The sequence below is a fragment of the Camelus dromedarius genome, chromosome 6, assembly GCF_036321535.1.
Source record: "Camelus dromedarius isolate mCamDro1 chromosome 6, mCamDro1.pat, whole genome shotgun sequence".
NCBI classification, from domain to species: Eukaryota; Metazoa; Chordata; class Mammalia; order Artiodactyla; family Camelidae; genus Camelus; species Camelus dromedarius.
The window spans coordinates 34,642,004-34,656,698 of NC_087441.1; the positions used below are offsets into that span (position 1 = coordinate 34,642,004).

The 14,695-nt window shown below is 33.8% G+C and overlaps 1 protein-coding gene across 7 annotated transcripts in view; it reads left to right on the forward strand.

The window, feature by feature from the left end:
- TRDN (triadin) overlaps positions 1–14,695 on the forward strand; it is a 306,540-nt gene that overhangs the window by 247,413 nt on the left and 44,432 nt on the right. For all 7 annotated transcript variants that reach the window (XM_064486726.1, XM_064486727.1, XM_064486728.1 and 4 more), the window contains one exon: positions 1,315–1,350. In XM_064486726.1, coding sequence (XP_064342796.1) covers positions 1,315–1,350 — 36 coding nt within the window. The remainder of the gene's footprint in view (positions 1–1,314; positions 1,351–14,695) is intronic.

Sequence of the window (14,695 nt, forward strand, 5' to 3'; positions counted from 1 at the left end):
TAGTAAACAAGACCCAGCTCTTGTCCTTATGGAACTTAAATCTAAAGAGGGGATACAGACAATAAATAAAAATTAAATAAAATTGTAGACCAAAATTTTATATAGCATTAAGGCACATAGAAATCATTAGAAGAGCTTACATCCTACCCAGTTAAGTAGACTGTGTTAACTAAAAAGAGAGAGAGAGAGATGTGCCAGGGAGAGTGGAAGTGCAATAATAGTGCAGATAAATCCCTTTGTACAGGATGTGCATTCAAGCATTACAAGAAGCAGACTGTGAAGGGCTATGTAACTCTTTATTATATAAAATTCTACAGTTAAGCAAATGAGCTTTTCTTTTTCCTTATTGTAACTCTGGAAATTGAGACTCTATTAGGCTAAAACCCAAATAAAGCTGGTCAGCACTGTTCCTGACACAAAGTCTGCACTCAGTGATATCCTAACCATGAGATCAGTTTTTCTGCTGTTTGAAGGAAGGAAAAATTGTAATGTACCAGAGCCTTCCCATTAATCAAAACAGGACTTTATGCCAAGAGAGAGGAGCTATGAGGCCAAGGCAAAATTATTTAAAGAAGAGGAAGGACTTGGGGACATGAAGATATAGTCAATTATTACTGTGGTTGGGATAGCGTTATGAATATTCCTTGGATAGCTCAAAAAACTATGTACTTATCCTATACTGATATGAAGTTAGAATGCAGAGTTTCTGGACAAAAGCTATTGTCCTAGGACACTAATAAAGCAAAATACTTGATTTTAATGTGTTTATATTATCATACTGAAGTTAAGCCAATTTAATTTATTTTACAAGATTAATAACGAATACTAGAATAAACAAATATACAAATTTGAAGTGATTAAATTAACCACCAGATGGCGCTCCATGAATTTAATGTATGTAGTCAAAAATAGAAAATTGCTTAAATTGGGCAAATTAGGAAAAATTACAATACTTTTTTTCCTGAGCAGTTTAGGTTCATTTCCTTATTTGCAACACTTAGGGAATTTATTAATCATAAGAAATGGGCTCTTATTAAAGACAAAATGCCAAATTCCTTGATTAGTGAAACACTTTTTTAGCAAACTGGATTTTAAATCAAAGTTCTTTCGCTTAAGTTACTTTAAAAAGTTTGCTACAAATAACATGTTCCATTGTATACTGATTAAAGTGTGTAACTATGATTGAAATTGAAGACAAATGAAAAAAATCTAGTAAACTTGCCTATTGTTCCACTGAGTACTGCTTTTTCCTTACGTGCTTATTTTTTTCTTATTTGTTTGTTTGTGTGTGTACATGTAAATGTTTTACCCCAGAACCTGAAATTAAAAAAGAAAAGATGTCCAAAGCAGGTAAGAACACTTTGTAAGATTTACATACAAATATGTATTCTGTTTGTAATGAACAGGATTTGTTTTATAATCAGGACTGTGTAAGGCCTTGAGATGCTGAAAACATTGAAAAAATACTTGTGTTCCCACCCACCCCAAGTATTTTAATTGTAATAAGCAGTAAACAAATGTATGCTAAAATTAATATAGATTCTGTTTTCTGGTAGCAAATTTTGGGTAAGTTTGTCAAAGCATTAAAACTGTTAGCATACGCTGCTCCTTATTTATCTACTGGGCAATTGAACACTGTTTACAATGTGCTAAGGGAACAATCTGAATTTCAGAGGAATTAGCCAGATTGTGACAAATGCCTACACCTTATTCTTATAATTGTTGAACCTTATGAAATCACCTATACTCAACCATCTTTTACCTTAAAAACAGCAGTTTAATGTGGTTCAACATAACAGATTCAACCATTTTCTTTCCCACTAATTAAATATCCGGATATTCTTTGGAGGGGTAATCCATGGTCTTATTGACAATTAATCTGAAAATTGGAATACTTTTAAAAGAGATTTCCTGAAAACAATTTCTATAAGAAAGGAAGATGCGATTAGCTGGTCACTCTTAAGACAGGTGTTAAAAATTAGAAAAAGAAATATCACAGAATAAAGTGCAGAAAAAAAGATTAAAATTCCTGAGGAAAATTCCAATTAATTACAATCTTTCTAGGGCTGATACTATCCCAAATATTTTGTATATTTATATGTCTATGTCTACATATGCAAAAGAAGAATTGTATCTATACCAGATACTCATATCATTGGTCTTAAGATATTTGCATATAGTCATTTTTACAGATTTTAACATATATTTAATTAATTCTTGTTTTACCCTTTTATGTACAGTTAAATATTAATGTGAATTATTGTCACTTCTACTGAAATTACTGCCAACATATCAAAAGGAATTGTTCAAGTGTTTTCTTACTTTTCGTAAATGAACATAGTCATTTTAAGTGACTTAATAAAATCTGAAAGTATGCATTCTCTGAAAGATAAATGGAAAAATGAGCAATTTTAAACAGTAGGAAAAATATATGATATTGACAAAATGACATATAACAAAAGTTATAATTGAGCTTTAGATATATCAGCAGAGAAGGAAAAACGATGTATAAAAATTGCTCTACATGGTTGTTAGCACTCTTACCAGAGTCAGGGAGGGACTGCTGATCAGGTAAAAAAAGATGCATGGTGTTGCCCCTTTCTGTAAGGATAACATTGTATTTTATACTTTACTTTACTGTGGGTATATATTGGAAAGAGTAATGCATGCACTATAAATGTCCTATTATTAGTTTACATTAAACATTTATGTTTATTTTTAGTCTTCCTATAAAGAAAGAAAAATCAGCATTAAAGGTAGCTTTTACTATAAAATACAAATAATTTACAATTTATTGAAAACATATTATGCTAAAATCACTGCTGTATGTCAAGAATTGTGTTTGGTGACACAAAATTTAGAAACAGGTGATAAGCTACTATTTCCATCCCAAGAGAGTATGATCAAGTTCCTGGACACAACCTATTGAAAGAGGCTACAAGGCAATTAGCTATATTAGCGAAGAGTGCTCGAGTTGTCTAGGGAGGGGGGCATTCCTGTAGTCAGTGAAAACTTCAGGGAGACAATGGCTTAAGCTGGGATTTTAAGGACACGCAAAAGCATCTGAGACAGGTAGGTGATTATAAAGCATGGTGGAAGAAGTACTAGCTTTATAGTAGAAAGACATGAATTTCATTCTCTTTGCCACTTGCCAGGGGTGTAACTTTACTTAACATTTCTGAGCTTCAGTTTTCTTCTCTATTAAATAAAGGTCATCATACCCACCTGATAGGGAGGTTATAAAAAAAATAGGGTTGTTGTTTGCCAAGGGGTTCAACTTCTGTAAATGGTAGCTGTATTTAGGAGCTAAGCCGGAGGTAGGGATGCTCATGGCGTAAGCAGAGGACAGTGAGGAGAGGACCAAGGGCCAAAGGAGATTCCAGGGGTCACATGAGTTCAGAAGATGGTATGACTGCAGTAGTGATGTGTAGCCCTGTGAGCGTGGTTCTGGGAATCTAGGAAAGGGGGCTTAGGAAGCCAGAATGAAAAATTTAGGAGTCTTAAAAGGTGACTGAGAAGAAAGTGGTATCATGAGTCTTATAATGTTATGCAGGGTGAAATCCTATAGAAAGAATTTTGAATTGGAGATTTGACACAAGAACTTTTATAGTAATCTAAGTATGATAAAGTAGAGATGGGAGAAATTGATACCTGGAGGTACAGAGAGGCAGCAATAAGGAAGTGAATTTTGTTTAAAGATTATTTATAGCCATCCTAATGTTCTGTGTGGAATTATTAGGAATTAAGTTTTTAAAAATCACCATCACAGGACCTAGCAACCCATTGAAAAATACTAATAACATCTTGTTATATATCCTTTCAGTATATGAATACATACAATTTAAAAATATGATCATAGTCTCTATACTATCACTGCTTTTGTAATTATCAAGCTGTTTCACAGGAAAAGGCAAGAAATTGATGACATTAGCTACGTATAACTGCAAGGTCTCAAGCATGAAAGGATGAAGAAAGTGATCAAATGTAGAAGTTGCAAAGGAAAAGCAGGTGGGGTGGATGCTGGTGGGACATCCACATAGAGGTGTCCTAGAGACACCTGGAAATTGGAAACAATCACTTTGAATCCTCAGACTAGGTTTTGTATTCATGAGTTTAGAAGTTTAGAGTTAGAAGCCAAAGGAAAAAAGAATTTCTTCAAGAAAAAGGAACATGGAGGAAAAAAAAAATAGAGAAGGAAATGAAGGGCAGCTTTTTGGAAAAGTAAAAGGACTGGGAAATCAGGACACACAGTTTATCAGCATCCCAAAGAGGAGACACTTCCAAGACAAAGTAGAAAAATCAGCAGTAACAATGTCTTAGGAAAGTCTAGGGAAGTGATGACTGAGAAAAACCATTATCTTTGACAAAAATCTGTCATCTTGTGACCTCTTTGAGAGGAAATTGGTGAAAGTAGAAAGCTTATAGGAATTAATAAAAGAGTTTATCAGTAATAAGTGGAGGCAGCACACAAGCTACATTCTTCAGCAGTTTGTCATTAAGGGGAGGCAAAATGCTACATTCCAGCAGGAGGAGTCAAGGAACCAGGTGTTGTTTGTGTGACAGGGTGGAGCATCCCAGGGAGAGGAGGATCTCAGAGGGAGATTTAATTCAGACAGAACTGCCCCAGAGATGACATGTCGGGACACACACTATAGATGGAGGGAGTCAGCTTAATTATGAAGCGGAAAAAAATTCCCCCAAGCTTTGAGAAAATAATGAAAGAATAGATTAAAATAAAGCTGAGTGGGTATGAAGCCACTCCTGTTGAGCGACCTCCTCCTAAAATCTCTTCCGGGAAGATGACCGCTAATACGTCCATTGTCAAATCCCGGAGGCAGTTTTCTTGCTTCATATTATGCGACCTCTAGATAATATTTGACCATGTTCACCATCTCTTATTTCTCAAAAAAATTTTTCTTTGGCAGAAACTGAATCATTTAACCCACAGTGTTAATAATAAAACAACAATAAAAGCTGACTACATTTTAAAATACTGAAGCCACATTGTAGCAATCATCTATTTTAGCATGCCATATTATTAGCCACTAAATTCTTTGTTTTTTTACCTTCAGTGAAAATGATGGCAAACAGGAAATGCATTTCATTAGGTAATTGAAGAATAGCTAAGTGTTCTTTTCGGGAAGCAACGGACATTAATTTTAAGTAGTAATGTAATTAAAAACAAAAAAGATTTGTGCATAAGTAATAAGCAATAATTTATTTTTCTTCTTTATTAAGAAAATTAACACTCACAAATAAAATCTTCAGAGTTTTATAACTGTGTTTCTAATTGCTTAATCAACATCTTCACATGATTATTCTGCCAGCACCTCACTTTGTTTAAAATTGAACTCAATATTCCTTACATTCTTTTTTCTTTTGTGTCTTATCTCAAAAAATGGAACTCATGACTCAGCATTCAGTTACATTGATTTAAGCGTCTCCCTCATTTACAGCTTCCCCTTCTCTTTTAGAGCCCCATGTCCAAGTAAGAACCAAGTTATGTGTCTCCCAAATTTGATCTCTCCTTTTTTTTTCCCCTCCTGGTGAGACCCTAGTTCTAGTTTTCATCCTCTCTTGCCTGAATAAATATACAAACCCATGACTTGATCATCTTATTTCCATCTCCTCTTCAAAGATCTACCATAAGCCTATACCAGCTATATTTTCTAAATGGATATCTGTAGGGAAACAATGTTAGGTTCACTGCCACTCCATTATACTTCCCCTAACTTATTTCTTCATGTGGTTTCCATTTGTTTAATCCACCACCACAATCTGTCTCCCCAGCACACAGACATTTTAAAAAGATCACCAATTCTGTGGATTTTCATCTATTTAGTGACTTTTTAAAACTTTCCATTCAAGTCAGGTCAGTATCAAAAGCATCTCCCCCTGTCTACCTTGCTAGCTATCTTGGCAACTTATTTTCCCACCCAGCCTTTGTTCTCTGTCTATAAACACACACCATTAGTTCACCAGCCTTGGTCTATTTGCATATGTTTTCCTGTAGCATATCATGTAATACCTGTGTTTGTTGAATGGGTTTCTTCTAACTTTGTGTCTCAGCTCAGGTATTATTGCTGCTGTGAGCTGTGCATTCTTCTCTAACTTCTAAGACAGAAAATCACTCAAAAGCCACCATAGCCACAACAGGTCAATAAAATTATCCTTATGGAAAGGGTGACATTGGTTAGTAATTATTTTAAAATGTCTATTTTTGACATGTGCCTTGGCTTTATGATATAGCACACGTAGAGCTAGTTTTTTAAATGTAAAAGTTCAACAGAGGCAGAGTGGTATAGAGGGAGGAGCCCTATAGATACAGAGTGACCTACAACAAATCACCTAAGTTCTGCATATCCCTAACTCTACCTGTAAAGTAGGATTACTGTTGACAATATATTCTCTGCTACTCTAACACTTATTGTGAAAATCATGTGATATAATGTATGTTAAAGTGCTTTCATGAGCTATGAAAGCAGAAAAATATAAAAAGGTTATCATCCATATTCTTGCTGTTCCAAGGGTGGTCCACAGAACAACATCAGCATCACCTGGTTGCTTACTAGAAATGCAGAATCTTAGGTCCCATTAGTAACTGTTGAATAAGTATTTGAATTTTATCAAGACCCCCAGTCATTACTATGCACATTAAAATTTGAGGAAGATTATCAGAGAATTCATAAACATCTACTGTTGCCCATATCTACAGGAAAGAATAAAAAAGATTATCAGAGAATTCATAAACATCTACTGTTGCCCATATCTACAGGAAAGAATAAAAAAGATTATCAGAGAATTCACAAACATCTACTGTTGCCCATATCTACAGGAAAGAATAATATCAAGCTTCTCTTTATAAACTTGGCTAATTTAAAATGCACATGTGCTTTCAAATGGTTGCTTTCTAACTAGCAGAGAGGTCCTCACACTTAATGAGCACTGGCGGGCACTATCCATCCACTGCCTCATTTGCTGGGCGATTTCTGGACTTTGGTCATCCAGGAAATGACTGAGCCATTCCTTTCTCCTGACATAGCATAGGCAAATGGGTTCTGGGTATGAATTCACTTGAGCTTGGGAGGAATAAATAAACTTATACTTTGCTTGAAGAACATGTATGTCCAGGGTTACCTGTCTTCGTATTTTACCAGCTGGCTATGATATTGACACCATGGGTAAATGACTTAGTCAGCGAAGAACAGTATGTTCTCATAGCTATCAGTCGTCAAAGGATCTCTGGTTTATATCTTTTAAAGAACTTACTTCCAATTGGTTACTTTATTCAATTTATGTCTATCATCATGTAAAATAAATATATTTCAATATCTATTCAAAAGTTACCATAGTGATCCTATATATATATATATGTAAATTTTATTAACTGAATCTTTTGACAGAATAGATAGGAGAATTTACATTCTCTATCTCTCTCTCTGTCTCTCTGTCTCTCTGTCTCTCTCACACATGTGCATGTGCTCATGTGCACACAAACCACTTACATACTTTATATAAATCTTTAAGTTAACTAGAAAACATTGGATATTTGAATATGTAGGGCTCCTATAAATTGTAGAGATAATTAAATCTAAATTTCATTAATTAAAACTAAGTTATGGTAGGATCAACAGCTAAGTTTAGTTTAATGAGTATTTATAGAATTTCTACCATTCATTAAATACTTTGCTAGGTTTTAGGGATATAAAGATGAATAACTTAAACTCTCAAGAAATATATTGTATCCAGGCAGAGATCAGTAAATAAAGAGCTCATATTAACAAAAAGGGAATATGTAATTAAAATCAAACAAACAAGAAAAAGATATTCAGAGTGAGCTTTCTAAACAGAGGAAAGTTTTATTTTTCCAGACCATTGGTTCAGAGAAAAATTCCCCAAGGAGAGAATACAGGAGTGGTCTCTAGGGGGAGTGCCAAGGTGGTAGAGCAGAAGGACACTGAGCTCACCCTCTCCCATGAATGCACCAAGGGATACATCTACAGACCCACCCACTAGCTCAGAACCCCTGCTGAACTTTGGCAGAACATCTCTTACTTCAAAAGGCAAGAAGGTTCTTCACAAAATCTGGTAAGAGAAAGAGTAGTCTCACAGGATGGGTAGACATTAGCCAGGTGAAGAAAGCCTGGGGAGGACATTCCAGACAGGAGGACAGCACAAGCCCCAGGAGAGGCTGGAGGCAGTGAGGGACGTTGAGAGCTACAAGGATTTCACCCTCCCCTCAGCATAAGGTCTGATTGGAGGGTAGGATTAGGTGAGGCTTGAGAGAAACAGTTGTGTTCCAAGTAAGGGTTGTGTCCTTTTTCCTAGGGAGAATTGGGAACAACTACAAAGGTTTAAGCAAAATGAGATACAGCTTAAATTAGAGTTTTGAATTGCTCATTCTGGCTAATTACAGAGATTGAAGATAAAGAGGATGTTTCAGGACAGTAGTTTCAGGAAATCAATTTTCTGGGGAATGACACTATCGCACTGATGCCTCTAGGTTATCAGATCTTTACAGAGCATTGGTAGGAAGGAAGAAGGTTATTATAGAAGTATTTAGGAAGTAAAATTGCCATACTATGGAAAGAGGGTGTTGAAAAAATCCAGGATAATTCCCATGTTTCTGTCTTGGAATAATGTTATTTTGTGTGATTGGAATTTCCAAAAGAAGTGGCAGATTTAAGTAAGTTATTGACATGTTTATTATACAAATTTTGTTGAGCAGTTATTATATGATATGCGATATGGTAAGTGCAAACATACATTGGTAAACACAGTCCAGTTCCTGTCCTCCTAGACCTTATCATCTAATTGGGGAAGGGATGAGGGAGAGAGAGAGACATGTTGAATTAGAAGTGGGATATGCATTTAGGAGTGTTTACCAGGCACCTGGGGAGAAAACACAGTAGTCGATTTGGAAGTTTCCAACAAAGATGTGCTGGCTTAAACAATGAGTTATTGACATCTATCAAGGGGAATGTGATGCAGGAGAAGGAGCGAGGACTGAAGGAGCAAACCAGGAAGGACACTGGTATGTGAGAAGTGGATGGAGGGGGAGAAGGATGCTCTGAAGAAGTTAAAAACATTCTCTTAGAAGCTCAAAATAGCGTCTCAGAAGCTAGAGAGGAAAGAATTTCAAGGAGGAGGAAGCTGTCAAAGTGTCAAACGTAGCAGAAATTTACAGTAAGACAAAGACTGAAAAGTATTCATTGGAATATATAATACCGAGTCATTGATGATCTTGTGAGCAGTTTCCGTGGTGCTGGGAGGGGGAAAACCAAATTACTGTATTTTGAGACCTTTGATTAGAAGTCAGGAATTGGGGCCAGAAAATATACATTGTATAATTTGTGTAACTTGTAGGCTATTATTTTAAAATCTTGTCTGAAAAGGCAAAAAGAGAGTGCGTTTATCTAGGAAAACAGCTTGGCAGTGTAAAAAGAGGGCGAAGTAATACCAAGAAAACTGTAGTTGAAATGGTTTCTAATCTATCAGAGATTTAACAGCAACTGTCTTTACAATTTTACAGCATTGCCATATCTATAAAAGGCAATAATACATGTAAATATGCTAAAAACTAAGGCATACACAAATTCCATTTTTAAAGGCCTGAGAGATAAAGGATTTATTTTTATAATGCCTAAAAGGATTTTATTTTGTTTAATCACCACGGAGATCAAACCATTTCCTTTTCAATTCAGATTTCCTCATTCATTACTCAATCTCACTTGTGTTGTATTTCCCCAGTAGTTCACATGATACCATTTTTAATTTTAAAACCTTGAACTAAGTCCATCTTCCTCTAAAAACCATATAATTTTATACAGTTCAGCTAAGAATAAAAATCAATACCATTATTGTTACAGAGTTTTTCTTTCTAACTGTAAAGAGGGGAGGATGTCGGGCAGTTAAGTAAGCTGTTTCTTGCACTTGTATTTTGCAAAGTGTTTTGCATAGAGGACTAGTCATGATTATTGGTACATAAAAGAGTTTTAAAGTTAAATAAATCTAGGAAAAGCCCTTGGAGTTCATCATATTTATAAACCCATTATGGAAGTCTAACAGTCTGACCTGCTGAACTTTTTTTCTCTCAGTGTTTCTCAAATTTATTCAACATAGAATCTTTTCTGTTATCCAATAGCAAAGCAGTTGAGCAAAGATAATAAAATTTTTAAAATGAGTGACTATACATGTCTAACAAAGAAGAAAAGCTAAATGAGGAAGACTAGAAACAATGTCTGATTATATTGCAATTAGAATGATGAGGATATCCTTGCATGAATAATAAATTCATACCCAGTCATTGCTATCTCAAAATTTCATTTTATTTTTCCCATAAAAAAGTAGACAAAAAATTCTACTGTAAATTCTTGAAGAGTAGAGCAATCATTCTCTTTCAGGACAAAAAAATTTACTAAAATTAGGCTGACATGAAAAATTGTGTAGTTGCTAGCAAGTGGCATTGGTGATGAATACTTCATAAGTTTCCCTACAGACAGCCATGTCAATTCAGAAGGTCAACCACTATTTCTATTATAGACTAATGTTTACTGAGTAGTTACGAGGTATGTGTCATTATAATATGCTGAGAGGGCTTATTACCACAAGGAAGCCTAAAGTAAATCGAGAAAATTCAAATTATTTTTACTATGTAGTAAGAACATTTATTGAATGCTAACTAATCCAAAGTCTGGAAAATGAAAAAATAACCAATATTGGTGGAGCAATTAATCAATTAATTAAGAGGATTTATTCACATACATATATAATTTGGTCTTATTATAATCTTGTCATTTAGGTTTCATTATTTTCCCCAAGCTACAGGCAAGGAAGTTGAAATAAAGATGAAATGAATTCCCAGGTTAGAAAATTCATAGGTGGGATGATCTAGCTTCTTTCAACATATCAATGACCACACTCATATACTCAACTTGATTTCTAAGACAATGTCATGTGTCGTTCTCTTTGACTTCAAGGTAACATAAAATGTAATCTACATTCCTCTTGCCAACATGTCACAGATATAGTTTACTGCCAAATTTAAAACCTCAGATATACTATTATTCTATTTTCAGAAAAATATAAATAGAGATGATAAGGGCAGGGGTGGAAAGCAAAATAAATAAACAAACAAACAAACAAACTGTTGGCATGATGGTTCATATATTTTGAATTGGAAGCCTTAAGTAATCCTTAGATAAATCGAGATGATACTAATAACAAATCATGGCAGTAGATTACATGTTCTTTACAGTGGTATTTTTGTTGCTTTACTTCATTCATTACTTGCACCTAAAACAGTTCCTAGCACACAGTAAAAGCTCAGTAAAGGTCTCTGAATGAACAAATGTAGTAAGAGTTTAGTTATTCTACCAAATGGACCTGGAAGCTGGGTTTCTTATTTTGCTAAAATGAGAAATTGACCTAAGGGTTACTATAACTGTTAAAGTATTTTATTTAAAATGCTTAGCATGGTTCTGGGCACAGAAGAAACATTTAGTGTGTTAGCTATAAAGTATGCTAATAAGTACATGAGATAACTCTCCAGAATTAAAATTTGGTATAGTCTTTCAAAATCTGAAAGAAATGAAATCAATAGCCTTTGGGTTTACAGAAATGAAAGCAATTTTTATTTTGTAGAAAAAAAATATAACCCTTTTCCTGCTTAACCTTGGAATGTTGACCACTTCTGTACTAAAATTTTCCCTTTTTTATTTATAATAATGACTTGAGGACTGTAGGCTTAAAAGTTTCTCTGATGAAATGTATCTGCTAGAGATTGGGAGATGACATATTTCCTAGCCAATTGAATCAGTCAAGCACGGTCCCATTAGTAACTTCTGAATCAATCTCTGATGGGGACAGTTTTTCTCAGTTGATTGAAAGGAAAGATGCAAGCCCTCTGGATCCTAGGAAAGTCCTCTCTATTAAGAGAAAAAGGAAGAATAAAGATATCTCATTTAAAACTACTAAACTCCACTTACGCGTTAGTGTAAACAAAGAACCACTAAATAGAGATTTCGTCTTCTTTGGATACTTCCTCAGTGATGTATATGGTAGACTCCTTCAAAAGTCATAATTTTTAGTTTTAAGATTTTTCTCAGAAAGATTTTCTTCCTTCTGTAATTAATGAGAATTTTTTAAATGCTCTTTTCTTGCCCTTTACATAAAATTTTCACTGAAAATCCTCCTTCCCAATTTCAACCCACTCCAAAACACTAATTGAGGAAGGAGGTAGTAATGAGATTTGAATTGAGAGCTTTCAAGGTGGCAAAAGCAATTCACTAATGAAGACTTTATTACTTACTACAGAGGAAGTTGATCTGACTCTTCTAAATTAAAAAAAAAAAAAACAAACCTCAGGAGCTTTTTAGACACTTGCCTGTTAAGAAGTCAACTCTATTAGAAAGGTTTCTGTTTCCAAGCTAATATGTGGGCTACTCTGACAGAACACTACAAGATTTACAAAAATCCAGTTTCCTCCATTGTTAACGTATTGCTTAGTTTATATCTTTTTTGCTGTTCTAAAATATGCTGAATTTATTAATTTCTTGAACTTATTCTCAATCTCCTTTTTTTCTTTCTTATATGAATAATATTTTTGTACTTCTATAAGATAATTTTGTACTATTGTAACACTCAATATACTGTCCAGTTTTTAAAACAATACTCTTAGATAAGATATTTTTGTTTTTCAATTTAGTAGATTAACACAATGATATTTATACATGGAAATATTTCTATTCTTATCCAACTTTTCAAAGGATATACTGGATATATCTGGAAGGGATATACTTTTCTATACCCTTTGAAAGAAATGAACCCAGCATAAGTATTTCAACCAAATCGAATTTCTATGACTGTCACCAGAATTAAACTTGTCCATAATAATTCAGTTTTAGTTACTAGGTAAACTGTATAGGCTAAATATTCTTGGGAAACCAAAGTGCTTAGCATGTACTAAAGGCTGAGTCAACACTTGCTGAATGAATGATTGAATAGTTTGGTAATGATGGTGTACTGTCAAGGCTAGATCAAGTTCTGTACCAAAAAAAAAAAAAAAAAAGACTCCAAAGTAATGGTTCTTATTAGCCTCTTCTATCTTTCTATTGCTTCTCTTAACTTCTAATCTCTCATACCTGGTCATGGTGCAAACAAAACATTTGCTGCTAAACATCAACATCACTTTAATTCCTTTTGAACATCAGGAACTAGGACCCAAAGTGTTCCTCACCAGACATTTGAGGCAAAATATAAGATAACTGTCTGAGAGGGATTGTGAGAACAGAATGGTCAAAGGTAGGATACTTGAATAACTAAAAATAGTCCATAAAAATATATTGTAGTACAGCCTCAAGAAGCTTAACAAAATAATTTGTGTCTAGAAAACTTAGCAGGATGCAAAACCAGTGAAAAACTCATTTCTGTATACAAATTTCACTGGGTTCACGCATCCAGGAAGCCACATGACCACAGTAGACCTTAAAGAACTTTCCAAACACAATCTTAATATACTGCCAAGTATTGCAGCTTTTAAAATAGAAAAAAGAAGGAAAAGAACATTTGTACCCAAATTCATGTACAAATCAGAAAACATTTTCCTTTAGAGTTTTATAATATGTTTTACATATTTAACATTTATACTTTTTCCATTTTAATTCTGAGAAATAAAAGATTAGACAATTTCATAAAACCTGTAGCTTTGTAGTAACGGCCTCTAGCAAAATGTAATATGATCTTTGAACTGATTCAATCATCCCGTAAAAGTTCTTATGATGTTTTCTTGCCTCCTCCAAATAGCTTGCTTATTCAATATATATATAGCACAAAGCATAGATATTAACCTATAAGTTGATTTAAAAAGTAAAGTGCCTGTTAGTTCTTTCTGGTCAAGATATGTACCTACAACAGAGCCAACTTTTGCTCTGTACTACATAGCTGTGTATATAGATATATTATATTTGGAACAGACTAACTGGTCTTAAGAACAAGGCTTATTAATCTGTTTTAGACTTAAACATGCTTCCACAGCAGAAAAATCTATCAGGAACTGAATAAACAGTCTTACTAAAATAATAAACCTAAAAGGAATTAATGCTGCAACATTTCAGGTTGGTTATCTAAACTGTCTCCCTTTTAAATGATTTACTATTTAAATCTAAATTAATATTTAGTGTAAATATGTTATTTTAGACCTGAATGAGATCTTAGAAATCATCTAATCTAACTTCCTTCCTTTCTTTTCTTTTTGGAAGAACTGGACAAGTTAAATAGCCATGTCAAGGTTGCACAGTAAATGAGTGTCTGAATGATATTAGACCCAACACTGAAGATATCTATCTATTGCTTGTTTCAGTGTATTACATGATAAATAGTTTCTGATTGTACTGGGTCAAAATTTTACTAATTTTGTCAGATATTATTTTCAAAACTCTTTAATATACATAGATGTAGACAGGCTTTTATTTTATGTATGTAATTTTAGACTGCTATGATTTTTATCATTCATGTGTCTAACATTTTAGAATATTTTAACTCTTAATTGTTTTCCTTTTTCTTTTTTTACTTACTGAATATGACTTTTTTTGGTCTATGCATAGGAAGGATAGAAATGGAAAATACTGCATTTATATTTTATTTGTCTTAATACAATTCAAGATGTTTAGAAAATACATAAAATATAAAAGCTATA